Raw genomic sequence first — 24449 nt, 5'->3', positions numbered from 1 at the left:
GTTGCTATTTTGTACAACTACAGCCTATTCTAAATCTATGTTCACACTTGATACAGGCATCACCGAAAGATGTCCACAAAACATCTTAAATACGTCTAGTAATGGGATAGTTAGCACTATTAGCACTAGAGGTAGTTTGGCTACCTGGAAAACTTATTCAACTATCAAATAATCACCTTTACTTTATTCTACATGCACAGAATACCTCAATGAAGATTTCATTCATGTATTCAAAAATATTTATTGATTGCCTTTTTGAAGACAGGTACTTTACAACTTTATAACATAGTTACAATGGTCAAGTACACAGTTTTATTTCCTACTCTCCTGTGTTAAAAATTGTAACAAGAATTTGCAAGTCTTTTAGATATAAATAAATTTGTGGGTTTTTTCTTTCTTTTTTTAGATTACCAAACAGGGTATTATTTGCTCATGCCAGCTTATCACATGCTGTAACAAGATCCATTCCCAGTCTCTAGCAAGCCACCAAACTGTAAACCGATCAAACAAGGGAGTGGAACTGGAAGAGGAATGTCATTTCCTGCCCCTTCATCGCCTGGATGTTTTACAAAATGGCTCCCAACTCCAATTTTATAATTATCCATTACTTGGTATCATCAAAATAAATATAGTGTTTGATATATAGATCTTTAAGTCTATTCCCCATCCCACTCCCCCAAAATCTATTCCCCAAAGCCCTTATAAAAGTAACAAAGGAAAATGTTTAAAATTCACTAAGTGGGGGCGCCTGGGTGGCTCAGTCGTTAAGCGTCTGCCTTCGGCTCAGGTCATGATCCCGGCGTTCTGGGATTAAGCCCCGCATCAGGCTCCTGCGCTGGGAGCCTGCTTCTTCCTCTCCCACTCCCCCTGCTTGTGTTCCCTCTCTCGCTGGCTGGCTGTCTCTTTCTGTCAAATAAATAAATAAAATCTTAAAAATAAATAAATAAAATTCACTAAGTGAAAAGCAAATCATATTGTTACGATTGCAATGTGTAAAAATAATACATATGTGGAATAGGAAAAATTTAATCAGTTATACAGCTATGGTTGAGGTGGTAGCACTAGTTTTCTTTTCTTTTTTTTTTTCTTTTTTAAGATTTTATTTATTTATTTGAGAGAGAAAGAGTGAGGGCACACGTGAGAAGGGGGAAGGGTAGAGGGAGAAGCAGGCTCCCCGCTGAGCAGGGAGCTCAAGGCAGGGGCTCAATCCCAGGACCCTGGGATCATGACCTGAGCTGAAGGCAGACGCTTAACTGACTGAGCCACCCAGGTGCCTGTAGCATTAGTTTTCTTTAACATTTCTTTTAATACTGCTCTTACAATACCCCTTTTTAGTCATTTTCTTTAGTTATTATGAACACTACATCATTTTAAACTATTGTTTGATTCCCTCTTAAATAACAAAATACATCAATAAACCCACTGAAGATACTAAGATAATTTGAAATTTAGATCTTTTACTTTCTATTTCTTAGCAAGTATATGCCTGTATTCATTTACAGTATTTCTTCCATCAGGAATGAAAAAGTGTTTTAGCTTGTCACTGAACCCGCCACGCTCTAAAAGACTAAATGAGATAGGTATACAAAGTATTTGGTTTATAACAAATGCTCCTGCCACTCCCCTTTCTACTTTGAGCCTAACTCTTGCTGCAAATTTCAGTCTCATTCTTTTGTATCAGTGGAGGTCATTCCCAGTGCCTCAAAGCAACATTGTACAAAGCCTTTCTGGCTGTGCTGATTTCTGTAGTTAACAGTAACTGCTTTGTTGTCCTACCTCCCCGCCTCCAGCCTCCTCTTCTACCTTAATCATTGGTCTTAGTAACTTAGGAAACAGGCATAGGGCAGGCTAAGAAGAGAAATAAGGTCACTCGTATCAATTTGTTGATATTATATAAACCTGCCCTTGAAAATAGTGTCCATTTCTCTCACAAGGTATCCTCTCACAGCTACTAAACTTACTCCCTGATGTTTACTGGTCATGTCCTCAGTTTTACAGACTCAGTAGAATTGTGTTTAAGCAGTTATCAACCTGTCAACATAACCACATGTGAAAAAAGTACACTTTGTAGGTTAACTGCACTTTTCATGGATCTGTAGGGGAAAAAAAAAAAAAGGAGATGGCTTCAAGGGAAGAATCTTATTCTGTTTGCCCCAGAGTCCAAAAACAACAATAGAGATTCTTAAGATTTCCTCTTAAAAGTTGAAATGCCACCTCAATCTGAATTTAATTATATTTTTCTTATGACAGAAGAGTAATTACATTTCTTAAATGCTCATTGCAACACCATAGACTATTCTAGGGCTTTAGCAACTCAGATGTACAAACATAAATTACTGTTTTGATAAATGGAGAAGGAAGTAAAGCCATTTTTGAAGTTGAAAAGACTAACAATACCCGCAAGGGGGAAGAGGAGAGAAAAAAGAATGATGAAAATCTGTGCTTACATTTTGAGTGAGAATATTAATGTTTCAGTTGTAAAAAACACTACTAGTTCATAAATATTACCCGAAGAGAACATTATATATAATATGTCTGTAAAAATTACAAGTGGATATAAAAGAGAGTAGAAGCATCTACCCTAGAAGTTTACAACTGGCTAACTCCAAGTAGTGGGACTACAGGTGACTGAATTTCCTATTTCTGTTTCTGTGTTTCCAAGACCTTTCCACAGCAAACCTATATATAATTTTCATGACAAAAAATAGAACATTTTGTTTTTAAAATATAAACTATTTTAAGATAAAGAAGACAAACAAATTTTCACATAGGGTCTATAAATAAGATAGAATCTACTTACATAAAAAATGGAACTGCACATTTGTGGACAGATCAAACAGCATGAGTTTTTCATTTTTCCCAAACACATGCACAGAATCAATTCTGTCTTGAATTTTATTAGCGCAAAGTGTGGAAGAGCCCTTTCTTTCCATAAAAAAATGTGCTAGTGTGTGTTTTTGTTTTTACGGTGGGGAGGAAGGGGAGGGAAGGGAGAGAGAGAATCTTAAGTAGCCTCCATGCCTATCATAGAGCCTGACTCAGAGCTCGATCTCATGACCCTGAGATCAGGAGCTGAGTTGAAATCAAGAATCAAACGCTTAACCACCTGAGCTACCCAGGTGCCCTGTGCTGGTGTTTTTAGCAGTAAACTTCCCAACAGTTGAAAAGAATGCAGATCAAAATCAGGTAAGAAATGGTTTTTAAAAACCCAAAAAGCTATCAAATTTAAGAGTCCTCCTTAGAGTTATGCTACCAGCCATTAGGGACATTGAGGCTACTTCGATTTCAGTCATTTGATAAATACAAAGGGCCAAGTAAGAACAGCAGTGAATGGATTGACAGTATTTTTATTTTTAAAAAATCCTCTAGAATTTATGTATAATGTTTTAAGTCAGTCACGTAACCATGGATAAAATGTGCTTATTTATCTGATTCTCTTATTTTCCTTGATTCAAATCATTATTAGAAATTATACATTGGCTCACATATTGGCAATATGCCAATTCCCTCACTCTCTGGCTCAGCTGCCCTGTGTAAGCCTTGATCACTGCTGATCAGGTCTCACTTGCTTTAAAATTCCACTTATCTCATCTAATTTTACTGACATTTGTTTTACATGTCAAGTGCCTATTCTAACTTTCCACTGCCAGTTTCCAAACCAGTTAAGGTACTTGGATAACAAGGAAGATGCTCTACATACGCAAAACCACACAAAATGATAGGAGGAAATTTAACAGTGTGCCTTTTTGGAAACATGGTGCTGGGAACTAAGAATACATTTCACTTACAGTTTTAGAATTTAAATTATTCCATAAATTAAATATTTTTGTCAGAAAAAAAAGCTGCATCTAATTACTTAAATTCTATCTTAGCCACTCCTAACTAGTTCTAAAATGTTAGCCTATCTGACCATAAACACAGCATAAAATAATTCAATAACTAGGGTACAATCTTGAAACTAAAATTATAAGAGGAATTCAGCAGGGTCAAAAATAAACCCACTTGCAAACAGTTATCATTTTTCTTCCTTTCCTCTCTATCTGCACTTGGCATATTTCCTCCAGTTGTTGTCTTAAAAAAAAAATTTCTTCAAGAACAATGTAACCAGAAAAAGTGGACTAAACTGCAGTGCTATCAATAAAAAAGTATTAAATATAAAACTTATCAGTACTCAGTGTAAATTTTCAAAGACACTTAAAAATATTTTTAAAATAGCCCCAATATTTCTTTGCTTACTAGTGAGGCTGACCATTTTTTCTAAAAGTTGAATAGCTATTTCCTCCTCTAATATTTGCTTATTCAGGTCTTTTGGCCATTTATCTATTATACTTTCTTATCAATTTATTCAAGCTGTTTATATATCATATGGATATTATCCCTGTCATATGTTTTGCAATGTTTGTTTTCTTTTATTTTAAATTTGGTTTTGGTTTTTGGCTAGTGCTTTCTTGTTTCTTAATCATTAAGTTCATTATGTGATATAATATGACATAATAATAAGAGATTAGGAATTCAGTTTTTCCCACAAATGAGAATTGGTGAAGTAATATAGTGCTACTAAAATTTCCAGCAAAACAGAAGGAAATGCGAGCCTCAATCTTAGTTTGTCACTTCTTAGAAGGACCCCTTCAAAACACATTCAGTAGTTTCCAAATGACTCAGAAGCATTCAAAATGATGAGCCTTATAAGTCATGAAATGAACACTATTATCTGGGAGGCATAAAAGTAAGCAAATACTAGGTAGATCATTCAACCTAACAGCAATGATTAAACATAAACTAATTTGTACTCGGAAAATAAAAATATTAATCCAAGAAATAAAATTATCCAAGAAAAAAATTATGGGAAGTCCTTGTTTTCCCCCTTTAAAATGATTTAAAGTATGAAAAGAAGTTAGGATTATGTTTCCCTTTTATGAATATTCAGAAAACATGATTCCCCAAAGTGTGCAAAATAATGTCTCTTTTCAAGTACATTAGAGCTCAAACTAAGAAAAACAATATGAAGATAATGGCATAGAAAGTGATAAAACAAAACAAAACAAAAACAAAAAAACAACAAAAAAAGTGATAAAACAAAAATTAAAAGAGAGCTTCCTGTTAAAGTTATCATTATATTGATGCAATAAGTATAAATGTATATCATGCATTAAGAAAATTTGATATGCAAAAGTCCAAATTTACATAACAAAGTACTAGTAGGTATTTATATTTCATAGTATTACTTGATTTATAAAAGGATCCAATACAGATTTTTTAAACCATCATTTTCCTCAAGAAAGTTAAACGTATAAAATTTTAATATCTTTTTGAGACAGTGATCCAAGCTTCTTCCTTGGATGATGTTACCAGTTCATACTTAGATTCAATAAGTTGTCCCTCCACGGAAAGTAGGTGTAGCCTCCTCACCAATACACTCAGAAGTACTGTGGTCACCATATATGCAAACCTGGTTAGGAAGAAAGTCCACTGGTTACTGAAGATTAACAATTACACTTTAATTACATAGATTGCTCATTCTCATCAGCAGTCATCATCAAAATTCTAAGTATAAAGTCTGGCATCTTTCCTTTCACTTTCCTTTGTCTACCACTCACCTCAACTCTGGGCACTCCTGTGTGCCTGAGAATCCAAGCAAGGAGAAAGTTTTCATCGTCAATTCATCATCAAACCGGTCTGGATCAAATCTAAAAAGGTTTGGGGGAAATCACAACAGAGCTCCATTGGCATTTTACATATTTGTACTGTAAAAACATAGGTGTCTAATTAAGTCTGAAAACTACTGAAAATAAAAACTGCTATCACAATTGTATTTAAATTTCACCAATTACAGGCAGCTCGGTTAAAAAGCATCTGACTCTTGGGTGCCTGGGTGGCTTAGTTGGTTAAGCGTTTGCCTTCAGCTCAGGTCGTGATCCCGGGGTCCTGGGACTGAGTACCGCATTGGGCTCCCCGCTCAGCAGGGAGTTTGCTTCTCCCTCTATCCCTCCTCCCTGCTTGTGATATCTCTCTCTCTGAAATAAATGAAATCTTAAAAAAAAAAAAAAAAAGCATCTCACTCTTGATTTCGGGTCAGGTCATGATCTCAGGGTCATGGGACTGAGCCCTGCCTCAGGCTCTGTGCTCTGCAGTAGTCTGCTTGAGATTCTCTCCCACCCTTTCCCTCTGCCCTTCCTCCCTCTCCCTTATGCATGTGCACACACTCTCTCTCTAAAATAAATAAATAAAAATCTTTAAAAAATCTATTATCTTTTCAAACTATTAAACATGTATTTAGTATCTTCATGCTTAATTTATTATTTCTAAACAACAGATACAGAATGCATTTCTATGGAACCAGCAAAGAATGAAACTGTAACATGGGTGTGCATCATTTTATAAGATATAAGGATAAATCATACAAAATCACATAATGAATATTTAAATTTAAGAGTATTCAAAACATCTGTTACATGAGGGCATATCATCAATATGCAAAGCATTTTACACTGCCTCTTCAATTAAAATGTATTTCCTAAAACAGATACACCAGAATTAAAATTATATTCATCAATTATATTACAGCCAGACTTATTAGTAAGTGAGGGAAATGAAGACGCTAAAAACGGTTTTTTTACTGTACAGAATTTCATTCTGTAAAAAAGTCACTGGTGAAATGGGATATATAGAAAGAACCAAAAATGCACCCACTATGGAATATAAAAATTCCTCTCAAAAACAAATGTTAGGGATGCCTTGGAGGCTCAGTCAGTTAAGCATCTCCCTCTGGCTCAGGTCATGATCCCAGGGTCCTGGGATCGAGTCCTGCATTGGGCTCCTTGCTCAGTGGGGAGCCTGTTTCTCCCTCTGCCTGCCGTTCTCTCCCTCTCTCTCCCTCTGACAAATAAATAAAATTAAAAAAAAAAAAAGACAAATGTTGAAAGACCTAAACCGTGCTATGAGAAAAAAAAGAAGTCTTCATTTTCTTTTTAAAAAGTGTAAATTACCTTTTACTACTGGAATATACTAGACTCACATTAGAGTCCACATAAACATTATATCAAATAATTTTCCTTTTAAGTTTTTATGTATGTATGTATGTATGTATGTATGTAATCTCTGGGGTACCTGGATGGCTTAGCTGGTGCAGCATGTGGCTCTTGATCCCAAGGTCATGAGTTCAAGCCCCACATTGCAAGTAGAGCTTACTTAAAATAAATAAAATAAGATTTTAAAAAATTAAGTAATCTTGGGGCTCCTGGGTGGCTCAGTTGGTTGAGCGTCCCACGCTTGGTTTCAGCTCAGGTCATGATCTCATGGTTCCTGGGATGGCGCCCTGTGTCAGGCTCCACGCTCAGCAGGGAGTCTGCTTGGGAGTCTTTCTCTCCCTCTGCCCCTCCCCCCGCAAAATAAATAAATCAATCTTAAAAAAAAAAATTAAGTAATCTGTACACCCAAAGTGGGGCTTAAGCTCACAACCCCAAGATCAAGAGTTGCATGTTCTTTCGACTGAGCCAGCCAGGTGCCCCAGTCAGCTTTTCCTTTTATCAACGATCTTGAAAATCTGAGACCCTATTTTACTTGAAGATATCTATCTATTTTTAGACTAAAAAAGAATCAAACATAGGGTGCCTGGGTGGCTCAGTCAGTTAAGCGTCTGCCTTAGGCTCAGGTCATAATCCCAGGGTCCTGGGATCAAGCCCCACATCAGGCTCCCTGCTCAGCGGGGAGCCTGCTTCTCCCTCCCCATCTGCCTGCTGAACCCCCTGCTTGTGCGCTCTCTCTCTTTTTGAAATAAATAAATAAAATCTTAAACAAAAAAGAATCGAACTTAATTTTTCCAATTATTTTATAAAACACCTCACAATTGGGGTGCCTGCGTGGCTCAGTCAGTTAAGTATCTGACTCTTGGTTTCAACTCAGGTCATGATCTCCTGGTCATGGGACTGGGCTCCATGTTGGGCTGTGGTCTGTGAACAATTTGCTTCAGATTCCATGTTGGGCTCTGTGCTGAGTGCAGGGTCTGCTTCAGATTCTTTCTCCCCACATCCTTCAGCCCCTCCCCCCACCTCAAATAAATAAATAAGATCTTTTTTAAAAGATCTTATTTATTTGAGAGAGAGTGAGAGAGCACGAGTGGGGGTAGGGGCAGAGGGAGAAGCAGTCTCCCCAATGAGCAGAGAGCCCAACACCAGACTCAATCCCAGGACCCTGGGATCATGACCTGAGCCAAAGGTAGATGCTTAACTGACTGAGCCACCCAAGCATCCCTAAGTAAGATCTTTAAAAACAACAACAAAAAAACCCACAAAAAACAATTTTAAGGATTAGAATAAAATGAAAGCCAAACTAAAATAGTTTAATCCTAAATATTGAGATTTTGTTTTTTCAGCTTTACTGAAATATATTTGACAAATAAAATTGTAATATATTTAAAGTATACAATATGATCATTTGATATATGTACACATTATGAAAGGACCTACTCTCAAGTTAATTAGCCCATCCACGACATTATAGAGTTACAATTTTGTGTCTGTGTGATGAGGACACTTAATTTCTACTCTCTTAGCAAATCTTAATTTTACAATACAGTATTAGCACACATGGTCACCATGCTATACATGAGATCCACAGACTTTACTCATCTTATAGCTGAAAGTTTGTATCCTTTTATTAGCAGCTCCCTATTTCCCCTACCCCTACCCCCAGCCCCTGGCAAGGACCATTCTACTCTGTTTCTATGTGTTTGACTTTTTTTTTTCCTTCTCCCCGATTACACATATAAGTGCTACAAAGCAGTTCTCTGTCTGGCTCTTTTCACTTAGCATAATGCTGTCCAAGTTCACCCATGTGCAAATAGCAGGATTTCCTTCTTTTTTATGGCTCAATAATATTCCACTATATATCTATATCTATACACAGATAGATATATGTATATGTATATAGACACACACACACACACACACACACACACACACACACACACACAGAGGGAAATATTCACTTCTTCTTTATCCATTTAATACCTGTTGGGATATCTTTTATCAAAAAGACAAGAGATGACAAATGCTGGCAAGGATGTGGATAAAAGGGAACTCCTGCACACTGTTGGTGTGACTGTAAATTGGTACAGCCACAAAGAGAAAATAGTTTGCAGATTCCTCAAGAAATTAAGAACAAAAGTACCATACAATGCCACTTCTGCATATATATTCAAAGGAAACAATGTCATTATCTTGAAGAGATTATCTGTACTCTCATGTTTACTGTAGTATTATTGGGCCATAAAAAAGAAGGAAATCCTGATATTTGCGCAACGCAGATGAACCTGTGCCGAAATCAAGAGCCAGTCACTTAACCAACTGAGCCACCCAGGCACCCTGGTATACCTTTCTATTTATGTGTGTCACCTTCAATTTCTTTCATCAGAGTCTTACAGTTTTCAGAGTACAGGTTCTTCACTCGGTTAAATTTATTTCTAGGTTTTGGGGTTTTTTTGTGTAATTTTAAATGGGATTGTTTTCTTAAATTTCTCTTTCTCCTGGTTTGTTGTTAGTATATAGAAATACTACAGATTTCTGTATATTAATTTTGTAACCTGAAACGTTACCGAATTCATTTATTAGTTCTAATCATTCTTTGATGGAGTGTTTAGGGTTTTCTATTTATAATATCACATCATGCGCAAATAGTGACAATTTTCCTTCTTCCTTACCAATTTGGATGTCTTTTATTTCTTTTTCCTGTCTGATTGCTGTGGCTAGGACTTCCAGCGCTATGTTGAATAAAAGTGATGAGACTGAACATCTCTGTCTTGTTCTTAATCTTAGAGGGAAAGCTTTCAGCTCTTCACCACTGAGGATGATGCTGGCTGTGGGTTTGTCATATATGGCCTTTATTATGTTGAATGGTGTTCTTTGGCTGTTCGAGGTCTTTTATCATTTCATACAAATCTTAGGATTATCTGTTCTAGTTCTTTGTAAAATACTATTGGTACTTTGATAGGGACTGCACTTTGTTAATGTGGCAGCAGTCAAATCCCTTCCTGAGAAAGACTGGAAGATGGGCATTTGCCTGCCCTCTTTGGATTGAACCTTGGGGGCCAGCCACAGTAAATACCTGCATGCCTATTAATAAGTACTTCTCTGTTTGTATTGTCCTGTGGTACTTATGAATACAAGACCCCCTGGCTATCAGGGTTAGGTAATTTGGGCATGTCCCTCAGATAGCAGCTATAAAACTGGGAAACTAGATGTGTACACAAGGGAGAGGCTTACGACTTGGTTTTATTGTTGTTTACTGGAGTGAATTGGGTGGGGGGTCATGCCCACTGGCTCCTCCAGGCTTCAGGGAGGATCACGGCCACTACATGGAGATGTGCAATAACTAGAAGCTGGACCCTCAGGCAGCAGCTTCTAAAACATGCAGTCAACCTCCTTTCAGGTAAAGAGTTTTTGCCGGCTCCCTCTTTGCTGAGCCCTGGGAGAAAAGCCACAGGAAATGTTTGTGTTCCCATCATGCACCATTAAGAACGGCTTCTTTGTTTTCTATAAGCCTGTGGGACTCATGAACACAAGCCCTGGTGGCTTTCAGAAATAAGTGTTTTGGAAACCCATATCTCAGGTGGGAGTCCTCAATTTGGGGACAAAAACTGTGTAGTCCAAACCCTTCAATTCTCAGGGAGAAGCTGGCAGTTGAGGGTTCCCTCCTGATTATATGGCACTGTGCTGGGTGTGGGTTTATGGCAAGAATATGTCTCAGCCTTTCCTATACATTTCAGTATGGGTATTTTCTCATTTAGCCAATGTGTAGAAGTCACTCAGCTAGTTTCTGGATTTCTCTCAGAGGGAACTGCTCCATGCGTAGCAACACTGAGTGTGCCCACGAGAGGAGGGAAATTCAGGAGCCTGCTATATCACCATCTTGGTCCCAGTCCATACTGAGGTTTTTGATATTTGTCTTCATTCTTTTCAGTTTAGAATTTTGTATTAGTCTGTTTTTTTTAAGTTGATAGTATTTCATAATTTAGAGTAATATTTACATTATTTTATATTTAAATCATAGAACTTGACTCAGGTTTTCTTGCTCTGAAACACTGCCAATACGGTAATAGTAATAATGTATTTCTATCATTTCTTTCTTTTTTTTTTTAAGATTTATTTATTTGAGAGAAAGAAAGAGAGTACGAGCGGGGGGGGGGGGCAAAGGGAGAGAATCTCAAGCAGACAACCTGCTGAGTGCGGAGCCTGAAGCAGGGCTCAGTCTCACACCCTGGAGATCATAACTTGAACTGAAATTAAGAGTCGGACACTTAACTGAGCCACCCAGGCGCCCCTCTATCATACCTAGACATTTTTTCTATAGGGAGAATACATTAATATCAGTTACTCACTCAAAAAGAAAACATCTAAAAACCATAAAGAAATATCATCACATATCTATTAGAACAACTAAAATAAAGAAACAGTGATAGTAGTCAGTGCTACTGAGGCTGCAGAGAAGACGAATCTCTCAAACACACTCCTGGTGAGAATCTCTGAAAAAGAGCCTGGCAGTTTCTTGAAAAACTAAACATGCACTAACCATATAACCCAGCAACTGCACTGTTGGGCATTTATCCCAAAGAAATGAAATCTTATGTTCACACAAAAACCCTTACATGAATGTTCATAGCAGCTTCATCACCAAACACCATATGTTCTCCAGTGGATGGAAGTTTGAAAAACCCTGGTATAGCATAAAATAGAATACCATGCAGCTATAAAATGGTATGAAACATACTATGTTGACCTCAAGAGCATTAAGTTTAGTGAAAACAGTTAACCTCTTCATCTTTATCTGTGTGACAGTTATATTTAAACAGTAATTAATCAACTGTCTCCACCGGGTCTAACTATCTCCGTTTACGTATATTTTTGTTACTGTCAATTGTCTCTCAAGAGGGAGGTGCACAACTTCAGAAAGCTTTTCATTAGTATACAATGTTACTAATATTTCCTCAGTCTGATTATATTTGATTCCTGAAAATGATTTCCACATTTTAGCTATATATTTTTTAATATTTTCAATTTGTAACCTAGATTCTCTGTTTTGAGGGAAGAAATAGTGTCAAAAGTTCCAGCAAAGTTCTTTTTTTTTTTTTTTTAAGATTTTATTTATTTATTTGACAGAGAGAGAGATAGCCAGAGAGAGTGGGAACACAAGCAGGGGGAGTGGGAGAGGAAGAAGCAGGCTCCCAGTGGAGCAGGGAGCCCGATGCGGGGCTCGATCCCAGGACCCTGGGATCATGCCCTGAGGTGAAGGCAGATGCTTAACGACTGAGCTACCCAGGCGCCCCTCCAGCAAAAGTTCTTATATTTTTCATATTGCACTTCAAATTTATCAAAAACTTAGCATTTTCCCCAAGGTAATTTTTTAAACAATTTTAAAATTGAAAATATTAGTTTTTTAAAATTACAAGCATAAAATTTTCCACTAATGTATATCTTCAATTTTGTTATAAGTCATTTGGAATATAAAATTTACTTTTGACGTATAGCAAATTTTGAAGGATTGCTATTTCATTTATTTATTTATTTATTTTTATTTATTTATTTTTTCAAAGATTTTATTTCTTTATTTGACAGAGAGAAAGACAGACAGCGAGAGAGGGAACACAAGCAGGGGGAGTGGGAGAGGAAGAAGCAGGCTCATAGCAGAGGAGCCTGATGCGGGGCTTGATCCCAGAACACCAGGATCACGCCCTGAGCCGAAGGCAGACGCTTAACGACTGAGCCACCCAGGCGCCCCATGCTATTTCATTTATTAATAGATTTCTTTTAATATCATTATAATATTAAAAACAATGATAAGAACACTTAATAAACCCATCCTTATACTCTAGAAATAGGTACAAGTACTTCAACCATGCCACCAACCCTGTCCCACTGCACTTCACACAGCTGTATTTTTTTTTTTAAAGATTTTATTTCTGAGTAAACTCAACACCCAATGTGGGGCTCAAACCTACAACCTGAAGATCAAGAGCCGTATGCTCCAATGCCTGAGCCAGTCAGGCACCCCACACACTTGTCTTAACCCCAATCAACTCAATATATAACCTTCTACCAGGGCAATAAATCTTAACTCGTTTCCTTAATGTGAATTTTACTTGATGCCTATCTAGAAGGCAAACAGTAGCAGCTTTGTTCTTCACCTTTTCCTTCCCCTGCCATTCTCACATATAGCACGTATAGAGACAACATCTACATACTTTCTGAATTTGACTAAAGAGACTAATAATCGAGAGCAACAGCAGGAAAACAAAGAAACTCCAGAAGAATACTCACTTACCAACAAAAGAATTCCAAAATTCTACTGAAATGAAAAGATAGTTGTCAAAATTAATAGATCTTAAGATAGAAGTGGTAACAGGAGAGACAAAGAGTAGCAGATAGTGGATTCACGAAAAAAAAAGAGTAGTGAACAGAAGATACCAAAGAGAAGGCGGTGGCTTTCTTATGTTATATCATTGTCACATATTAAATTTTCTCCTCAAAACTTAGAAAAGGAATGCAAAATACACAAACACATAAAAACCAATGATCACAAAGATAAAGACAGATATTTCATACTTGTGTGGTGATGGCCAAGTATTGGGATCCTGAAGTACCACACCAAGAGCATAAAGAACAAGGGTCTGCAAAAAAATTACTCTAGTTAGTCAAGGCCTAACAAAGACAAAATGACAGCCAGAGAGCCAACTCATCCTAAATGCTCTTTTAATACAGATAATGAGTACAAAATAAAAACAGAAAATAACAAAAGAAAACACAAGCCATTATTTTGATGATTTTACAGTGAAGGCCTCCCTAAGTATGTCAAAATCTGGCAGTCTTAAAGGAATAACAGACTTAACTATGAAAAGTTAAAACCTGTATCCAGTAAAAACAAAACACACCAAAATCACCAGAAAAAGATAAATAATAGGAAAAATATATTTCCCATATAAGTGACAGTTAGTATGTACAATATACAAAAAAACATAAGCTCACTAGAAAGAAGAGTGAGTTACAAGCACATAATTCACAAAAGAAGAAACACAAACTGTTAAATATGTATGAAAAGCTGCTCAATCTCTCCAATGATCAGGGAAACGCAAATTAAAATAATGAGACAGTATTTCATATAAGAAATACGTAAAAAAATTCATAAATCCAGCAGTAGTGACGATATGGAGAGAAATAGCATTCTTATACATTGTTGCTAAAAATATAAATTGCCTCTTATTTAAATTTAACATACATAGCACTTTGCCCCCAAAACTCTATTTCTAAGGCTCTACTCAATACCTATATACAAGTATATAATTTGTAATAACAAAAGAAATGATGTAACCTAAATTTCCATCAATGGGGGCTGCTTAAATAAACTGTAACACACTTGTGTGATGGAATACTATACATACATTAAAAATAATGAGTTGGATCTGTATCAAGTATCAGTTGTACTAATAACCACAATACACCTAATGAAAGAAGCAAATTAATGAATGATATATGAAAAGCAACTTTTCACATATAAATTCAGTTTTTAAAATACATACATGTATGTGTATATACACATACAGAGTAATATGCATACACAGAAAAAGATCCACAAAAATACTAAAGTATTTACATGTAAGGAAGGGAGACTTTCTTTTATATTGTTTATACCCTTAAAGAGCATATATTATTGTCATTTAAAATAACTATGTCTTTAATAATAGGTATCATTTATTAGACACTTTAGACAATACAATTCAAAAACACACACTAAAAAAGTTGAAAAGAATAATCGAATGAGTTAAGTATACCAAATGTTGCCTACCTCTCTAGGAATAATAAATTTGTCAATCTTTCCTTCAATATCTTGAAGCCGGGCAGAAACTGGGGTCAGTTTGGCAGTCCGAACAGTTTCACAAAGTACTTGCCGACAATATCTGTTTAAAAAAGTTTTTTTTACAGTTCTTAGCTCTGGGAAAGGCAGTTTGAAATGTACATACATTTTTAACAACTTTAATAACCTTCCTAATTGTAAACAGTCACATCATAATTCTAATTTGCTTGAAAATAAGTTATATATTAGAGGTATATAAAGTCCAGGTATGTATAAATTTAAACAAATAAAAACAACTTTAAAAGTACCAGAAGAAAACTCAAAACAGTATTTGTATAATTTTTGAGTAGAAAAGTCCTTTATTTTTAATAAAGGATTTAAAAAATTTTAATAAAGAACTTTCCTACTCAAAAATTATAAAAATACCAACATAATGGCAGAAACCATAAAGAAAAATACAAATAATCCAGCTATGGAAAAAAATTTTTTTTTACATATTTGCAATCATTAACTACAACTGAAAAGCAACTAGGAAAAATACTTAAGTATATATATTTGTAATGTACAAAAGCTCTTTAAAAATCCACAATTAAAATAATCAAATACCTCAAAAGAAATATGGACAGAGGATATAAAGAAACAATTCACATACAACAAAATACAAATGGCCTAGAAACATATGAAGTGATACCCAACCTCCTTAACAATGTAAAGACTGCCAATTAAAGCAAATTTTTCTACTTGCCAGATTAGCAAAAATGAAAAAGAATGACAATAGACAATACTAATAAAACATGGGGAAAAAGACATTAATATCCAGTTATTGGAAGTATAAACTAGTATACCCTTTTTTTTTTTTTTAAGATTTTATATTTATTTGACAGAAAGAGAGACAGTCAGCAAGAGAGGAAATACAAGCAGGGGGAGTGGGAGAGGAAGAAGCAGGCTCCCAGGGTAGGAGCCTGATGTGGGGCCCGATCCCAGAATGCCAGGATCACGCCCTGAGCCGAAGGCAGATGCTTAACGACTGAGCCACCCAGGCGCCCCCTAGTATACCCTGTCTGAAGGGTAACTTGGCAATATGTCTAAAAATATTAGGTGTAGGGGCGCCTGGGTGGCTCAGTTGGTTAAGCGTCTGCCTTCAGCTCAGGTAATGATCTCAGGGTCCTGGGATGGAGTCCCATTTCAGGCTCCCTGCTCAGTGGGGAGTCTGCTTCTCCCTCTCCCTGTGCTCCCCCCTCTCATGCTTGCACATGCACTCTCTCTCTCTTTGAAATAAATAAATAGGGACACCTGGGTGGTTCAGTCCGTTAAGCATCTGCCTTTGGCTCCGGTCATGATCCCAGGGTCCTGGGATTGAGTCCTGCATCAGGCTCCTTGCTCTGCGGGGAGCCTGCTTCTCCCTCTGCCTGCCACTCCCCCTGCTTGTGCTCTCTCTCTCTCTCTCTCTTACAAATAAATAAATAAAATCTTTTAAAAAATGAAATAAATAAAATCTTTAAAAAATATATTAGGTGTACATCACAATAATAAAAGCTAAAATGTATTGAAATCTTACCACAAACTAGTTCTATTACTTTCTATGCAGTATTTCATTTAATCCTTATAAGAACCTCAGGGATGCTATTATTATTCTAATTTTATAGATTTTTAGAAATAAGGCAATTGTTTAAGATCACATAGCAGGGAAGTGGTATCAACAGGATTCAAACCCAGGTTTGCCTTATTCCATAGCCCCTAATCATAAACACTGAACTATTGTATATATACTTAAATAACATTATTATCTCATTTCTAGGACTTTATTAATAGCAACAATTGGAAATATAAAAAAATGCAAGCATAGGAATGTTGATTGTTTATAATACTTAAAAACAACAAAAACAAAAACAGAAACATCCTTCCCTTCCTCTTTGAACAACTATTTACTGGGTACCTACCATATTAGAAGCACCATGTTAGATACTGAGCTACAATAGTGAATAAGACAGATACCCACAAAGGGATTCAAGGTCTAGTTGGCAGGGAAAGCCAGAGAGGTAGGGACATCAAGGATAACAATTTAAGGGGCGCCTGGGTGGCACAGAGGTTAAGCGTCTGCCTTCGGCTCAGGGCGTGATCCCGGCGTCATGGGATCGAGCCCCACATCAGGCTCCTCCGCTATGAGCCTGCTTCTTCCTCTCCCACTCCCCCTGCTTGTGTTCCCTCTCTCGCTGGCTGTCTCTATCTCTGTGGAATAAATTAAAAAAAAAATAAGGATAACAATTTAAAAAGCACAGTAACTGTTATGATAAAGGCAGTTCAGGGTTTTGGAGAACACATGGCAGGTGCACGTAACTAAAGAAAAGACTTTGCAGAGAAATAAGCACTTTAGGCTGAAACCTGCAGAAAAAACTGGAGTTAGCTACAAGAGAAAGGAAGACAGAGTCTAGACAAAGGAGTAGTCTGCAGACAGGAGATAAGAAAGAGTACTATAGCTTTGAAGAAACAAAAAGAATCTCAGTATAGCTAAATCCAAGGTATGAACAGGCACAAATAATGAGAGTAAGGTGGGAGAGGAACTTAAGGCCCAGCTCTTGAAATGCCTCCTAAGCCATGTTGGTGAGTTTAAATTTTATCTTAAGGGCAGCCAGAGATCACTGAAAGATTTTAAACTGGGGAGTCATCCACCCAGATGTTGACTCCCCAGGTATGGAAAGATTACTAGTACAGTGATTCAGCATCAGAATTAGAACACATTGGAATCATCTGAGAAGCTTTGAAAACTTCTGATGCCCAGAGACTGTTGATTTGGAATTGGTCCTAGGTTATTGGTATGGGTAAAGCACCCAGAGTGTTTACTGTGTGCAGTCATAGGGTCCAGTAGCAATTTGGAGACTGGATTAGAGGCGAGCAAGATCCAAGGCTGTTGAACTATCTCAGCCAAGTTGATGGCGGTCTGAATAGTGGGGGCAATGAAAAGAACTAAAATTAAACTTCCAACTAAAAGTTATTTGGAAAGTCAAATCAACAGAACTTAATCACTGACTGGGTGTGGTAGAGTTATACATATTAAGAATACTGTCCACAAAATATTTAGGGAAAAGACGGAATTTACAGAAGAATTATATTTTTATATAAAACATTCTGAAATTTTTTATTTTGAATATATATGTATATATGCATAGAAAAAAACTGGAAAAATAGTAAAGACAGTTAACAATTATCATCTAAGGATACACTTAAAAAAAACCTTCATCTTCTACTTTATACACTTCTGTATTATAAAAACTTCAAAGGACAAGTATTACTTCTAAAATGAAAAGTAGTTATATTCAAAGTAATAAATAAAACTTCGAACATTTTGAAGAATTTGTAACAGAAGTCTCCTTATCTTCTTTTCTATAGTTAAAAGAGGCTCCAAGGTAGGGCTGGTTGCCTGCTTCCAACACCCTAAGCAGTCACAGTTGCTATTTTAAAAAATCTTTTTAGAGGGCCTGGGTGGCTCAGTCGGTTAAGCGGTTAAACGTTTGGCTCAAGTCATAATTCTGGGGTCCTGGGATCACAGGGAGCCTGCTTCTCTCTCTCCCTCTGCTGCTTTCTCTCTCTCTGTCAAATAAATCAATACTATCTTTTAAAAAAATAAAGAGAAAAAAATATTTTTAATTAAGGTATTATCTACATATAAAAATTCAGGTATTTTACCTGTACAATGTGATGAACTTTACTAATTGTGTACAACTGTGTTACCACAACCACCATCAAGATATAGAACAGTTCCTTCACCCTAAAAACTTTTCTCATTCTCCCTGCTAGTTGATCCCCTCCCCATTCCTGGCCCTAGACAATCACTGGCCCCCTTTCTATCACAATAGTTTTGCCTCTTCTAGAATTTCACCTTAAGGAAGTGATATTGTATGCGGTTTTTGTGTTTGACTTCTTTTACTTAACATAATGACATTTATCCACGTTGTTGTATATATTGATATTATATTACTTTTTACCACTTGGTAATATTCCAAGGCACAGATATAACACAATTTGTTTATCCATTCATCAGTTGATGAACATCTGGACTGCTTCCAGCTTTTTGCTATCATGAATAATATTGCTTTGAACATTGGCATAAAGGTCTCTGTGTGGACATATTTTTTTCATTTCTCTTGGGTAAATGCCTTGGAGAATTTCTGGGTTGTATGGGAAATGTATGCTTAGTTGCCACATTGTTTTCCAACAGGTCTGTACCATTTTGCATTTCCACCAACAAGATAGGAGTCCTCCACTTACCTGAACATCACTGATACTATTTTATACAGTCAGGTTTCCCAAACTATCTTATGATTTTATTTATTTTTAAAGATTTTATTATTTATTTGACAGAGAGAGTGAGCACAAGCCGGGGAGTGTTAGAAGGAGAGGGAGAAGCAGGTTCCCGCTGAGCAAGGTGCTGGATGAGGGGCTCGACCCCAACCTGAGCCGAAGGCAGACAGATAGACCTAACCAACTGAGCCACCCGGGCCCCCCCAAAACTACCTATGATTTTAAAGAACAAATTAAATTACCTAATAAAATCTGTATATAAACATTTTAAGTCCTATAAAAATATATTATCATTAGCTTTAAATAAGATAGTTAAACCAATTCAAATTTACCTGTTAATGATCTCCTCTTCTTTTTATTGTATTCTTACCTGAGCTGCTCAATTTTCTCTGGAGTAATAGGATCCTTCCCAAAAACTTGGTCTATCTCTTCATAAAGTTTTTTCTGAACCTCTTCAGAGGTGGTTAAAAAACAGATCGCCCAGGTGCACACTAAATAAAAATTTATATTAATCACAATGGAAATAGCTAATTCCTAGTTTGGGTGCAGAGTAAGATAAAACATACTATTTTTTCTTGTATTTTCCTTTTTTTCTGACATGGAAGACACATAAATGTTACCAAAAAAATAGGATTGTTCATAGGATTTGTACCTCACTGAGTAGAACATGAATATTTACAGAATACTCCTAAAGAGATCTGCAATTGCTTTCTTAAAACTGGCAAGTAACTGAAACCAAAAATTCATTTTACCTTCAGCAAAACAGTAATGACAATACATAAACTCATTATTCGGAGGAGTGTTAAATGTTGGTAACTGTAATGGATTGTCTGGTTCACCCAACCTTGTGTAATAAAAATACTGATTTATTAGTTTCTTCAGGAGACCTAATGAAATGATTCATACAAATCAAAGTAGCAGGAGATTTACCTATAAATCAATATTCTAAATTTTTACTTGTAATGGTAGATACACTCGTTCAAGAATTGGTATTGGTATTGCTTAGGACAATGGTTCTCGAAAATCACCTGGGAATTTGTTGATGGCACAACCCCACATTCACAGATTCTGATTCAATAGGTTTAGGGTGGAGTCCAGGCGTCTGTACTTCCAACAAATACCACAATTATTTTGATGAACACCAAGACTGGAAGATCACTAAGCTTACGTGCTTACTTTTGCTTAAAATGGATTATACATTATATTTACTGAGGAAATGAAAAGGTAAGGAAATTACATGATGAACAGAAAACAAAAAAATCAGAGTAGTTATATTTCCTTTGGAAATCCACTGGGATTACAATTATTCAAAGAACGGAACTATCTCGGTACCGTCCATGTACCAGTACCTCTTACCCTAGATTATGCTTGAGATGACTCTATACTACTTTTTATGTGTCAACCACCTTTAAAAATGTATTTAGTAATTTCTACCTCTACTTACTATCTCCTTCTTGAGCTAAGGGCTGACTTAAATTTGTCTCAAAGTTATTTTTGTTTTAAATGTTTGCCTAATTCACATATCCAATTCCTATGCCTGGAAAGGACATAATCCACTCTCTGTACTAAATGTTATTATCAATAAAATTAATAGCAGCCAGGTACTCAACTTTTTTTTTATAATTTACTCATATTCAGAGTTTATAAAAGGCACATGAGTAACTGCCTGTCCTTAACTTTTTCCTACACATACTTCTTTATTAGGGCTTTGAATGAACTGTAGAATTTCTACTACACAAGTGATACGAAAACTTGTGCAGACAGTGTACAATATGTACATGTTTGTAATTTTACAACATACAGAATATATAATATTGAAAGATCTAGTAAAAGAATATATACACAGTAGGCACTTATATACCCTGCTTCACCATATTATCACTTAAAATTAACATAACTATACAGTTTAATAATCTCAAACACTGCTTCTTTTGTAGAACTCTATTACAAAGTATGACTGAGCATAGCTTAAAAATAAGATTTTAAGTTATGAACATTCTTTAATCATGATACTGAACCAAAGACACAATTGCAGACTTGAGAATACCTTGGAGGTCATCTAGAGCTAAACTGTTATTTTAGAAAAGGAAAACAAAATGCAGAGGCAAGATTCTTGCTCAAGGCTAATAAGTAGCAGAGGATTAAAGCTTCCTGCCTATCTTGACTCTCAAAAACTACAGAGGTACCTTAAAAAATAACCAACCCACATGCAAAGAAACAGTGATAGTCTCAAATCCCCCTAAAAACCGCAATAAGATTAAAATATTAACCCAACTTTGGAAATGGTCACTTTTTTGCTCTGTATCCAGAGCACAACTGATTCAGATTTTTTGAAGGTCTTTAACAAAGATATAATTTAATGTACTAAATTAAAAAAAAAAACAAGTTAAGCACTTTTTAAAGAAGTTCAATACATTATTTTTGACACATGCACATCTAAATTCCATTTAATCTATAATACCTGGACATCTCTAGATGTCAAAAATTTTATAAAGAAGAAAAACTTATGGGAAGTTTACATTTTTAATCATTGTTTTTAAACAGAAAGAGCTGTAAATGAAATCCTTCAAATGAACATAAATTTTTTCTATTTCAAACTGTTTTAATATTTCCTTTAGCACTTTATATTAGTATATTTTTATAAACATATACAAATTTTTATAAATACCATATGAATGAATGGTACTCTGCTAAACCAAAAAGCAGTAAGGAAACTTAGAAACAGATCACACATTTTAGAATTTTAAATAAAAATCACCTTCAATTCCAACAAGAGAGGAGTTCTTTTGAATGGTGATTTCTGTGGCCTATATCCTCTGTTGGTAGACCTTAATAATAGCAAACTGGATCGGACTCAAAGTGAAAAGCCGCAGCAGGAAATTGAAAAGCTCACTGCTCTGGCTGGAAAGGTGTCAATAGCAGTTCATTTTAAAGGCACTAACTAGAATTCACAATCCATAAACTGTGTCAAGAAATTTATGGCAATGTTCAGAGGTGGCAGAGAGCACCTGGGGTTAAAAAAAAAAAAAAGGTAGCTATGTGAATCAAGCCTTTCAAGCAAGAATAAAAGAGAAAAAAGAAGGGAAATTATAGACCTCTTGCAAACAATGCCTCCTTTATTTTACCCGTGTATAATTTATAATCTATCACAAAATGAAATCAATTTATACTTACGTTTTGCAGTTATTACACAACTGGCCAGAGAAAATATCATACTGTCTTCAAGGATCTAGGAGAGAAAACTAAGTTTAGAAAGTGTAAAATGTAAGGCGGCCTGTATTAGACCCTACCAAAATAACCTATAGTATAGAATTAGGGTCAAGGAAAGGAAAAAAACGTATATTATTTCTTTAAAAATGTTTTTACTTAAAAAAAAAAATCTATTGTAAAAATCAACCAAAATACTGCATTGCCTTTTTGATGCAATAAACATTTACTGGTAGATATCACTGGCTCATGCTATGTTTTTGCAAACAACCTGCCTCAGTGCTATCTTTCTGGCTTGGCCTGGTGCAGCAACAAAGCCTCAGGAACACTGGAGAAGAGGCTGCTACTATCCTTGGAGCCTTATTCAATTCTGTACCTATACACATCTGGAAACCCATTCTGTCTGTGAAGACTCGCACATGTAGAGTGGGCAGAAGATTCCTATATAACGTGTGGCAATAATGGCTCCACTCTTGTCCTCTGCCTGACAACACCACAAACACAGCAGTATGCTGGGGGTAACAGGCACTCCGGAAATGAGCCAAGCTGCCAACCTAGGCAGATAAGTCCTCCTCTTCTATGATCGGAGAAGTCTGATTCAATATTTGCTTACCCAATGTTAAATAATATACAGCTGCTTCAAAGAGCTAAATCACAAGAGACTAAATACTTGTACTATTTACAGATGATGTACAATAAAAGAGAAGCCATTGAATTTTGGGAGTGCATCTGGATTAAAGTGAATACAAAGCACACTATACATGTTTGATTATTGTTTACTTGATAAACATTTAACAATTACATCACCTGTTGGTCATTGAGGTTTCCCTGTACTAAGGAGTCAATGAAAACATGTTGACGAAAGTTCCCTCCTTTTCGTTCTTTTATGATTTTCTTTAAAATAGATTCCAGTTGCATAAGAGCTTAGAGAAGAAATACAAAAAAGATTTTAGAATATACGCATTTGCAAAGATCGAACATTTTAAAACACTTCTGTACAACGTTGCTATGTGCAGAATAAAACTTTAAAAAAAAAAACCCTCATAACCAACAACTTTTAAAAAGCTATGTTTAAATTCACCAATTTTCCTCTCCTTCTTTTTGCTAAATTTTACATACAAAAGCTGTGAAAACCATATACATACAATTTAAGGAATAATTATAAAGCAAACACCCATAATATCACCACCCATGTCAAGAACTAGAAATAACACCGGCACCTTGGAGGCCTCCACACACAGAAACCTCTCCCCTGATACTATCTACTTCCCTTCTAAAGTCTGTCCTTTTTTTTTTTTAATTTTATTTATTTATTATTTGAGAGAGAGAGAATGCAAGAGAGCACAATCGGTGGAGAGGGAGATGCAGGCTTTCTGCTGAGCAGGGAGCCCGATGTGGGGCTCAATCCCAGGACCCTGAGACCATGACCTGAGCCAAAGGCAGACACTTAATCAACCGAGCCACCCAGGTACCCCTAAATTCTGTCCTCTTAACTCCATTACTCTCCCACATCAGGAATTTAGGGACAGAAACAGATGTGAAATAATCAGAAAAGTAAATTTCTGAAACCAAAAAGATATATAGAGTAACTGATACCCAACAGCCAAAATTATCCAGAGGTCATTGCTCAGTCTCCATCTTTTTTTTTTTTTTTTAAATATATATTTGAGAGGGAGAGTGAGAGAGAGAGAGAGAGAGAGAGAGAGAGAGCATACACAAGCAGGGGGAGGAACAGAGGGAGAGGGAGCAGAAGCAGCAGACTCCCCACTCAGAGAGCCCGATATGGGGCTCAATTCTGGGACTCGCCACCCACGTGCCCCAGTCTCCATCTTTCTTAACCCATCACAGGATTTGATGATGTTGATCAAATACTCTCCAGGTGTTAAGATTTTCATTTATCGGGGCACCTGAGTGGCACAGCAGTTAAGTGTCTGCCTTTGGCTCAGGGCGTGATCCCGGCGCTATGGGATCGAGCCCCACATCAGGCTCTTCCGCTATGAGCCTGCTTCTTACTCTTCCACTCCCCCTGCTTGTGTTCCCTCTCTCGCTGGCTGTCTCCATCTCTGTCGAAAAATAAAAATAAAATCTTAAAAAAAAAAAAA

General features: G+C 36.3%; 1 protein-coding gene across 1 annotated transcript in view; it reads right to left on the bottom strand.

Annotated features, from left to right (window-relative positions):
- Positions 1-3331: 3331 nt before the first annotated feature.
- Positions 3332-24449, bottom strand: part of LOC113250565 (cytochrome P450 20A1) — a 63827-nt gene continuing 42709 nt past the window's right edge. The window contains exons 7-13 of the mRNA XM_026492145.4: positions 23155-23270; positions 22315-22369; positions 19511-19631; positions 14833-14944; positions 13596-13660; positions 5598-5687; positions 3332-5449 (exon numbers count right to left, since the gene is read on the bottom strand). Of these exons, the coding sequence (XP_026347930.2) occupies positions 5299-5449; positions 5598-5687; positions 13596-13660; positions 14833-14944; positions 19511-19631; positions 22315-22369; positions 23155-23270 (710 nt within the window). The 3' untranslated portion in view covers positions 3332-5298. The remainder of the gene's footprint in view (positions 5450-5597; positions 5688-13595; positions 13661-14832; positions 14945-19510; positions 19632-22314; positions 22370-23154; positions 23271-24449) is intronic.

This window comes from Ursus arctos, unplaced genomic scaffold (assembly GCF_023065955.2).
Source record: "Ursus arctos isolate Adak ecotype North America unplaced genomic scaffold, UrsArc2.0 scaffold_1, whole genome shotgun sequence".
NCBI lineage: Eukaryota > Metazoa > Chordata > Mammalia > Carnivora > Ursidae > Ursus > Ursus arctos.
This window is presented reverse-complemented; position numbering and strand designations above follow the sequence as displayed.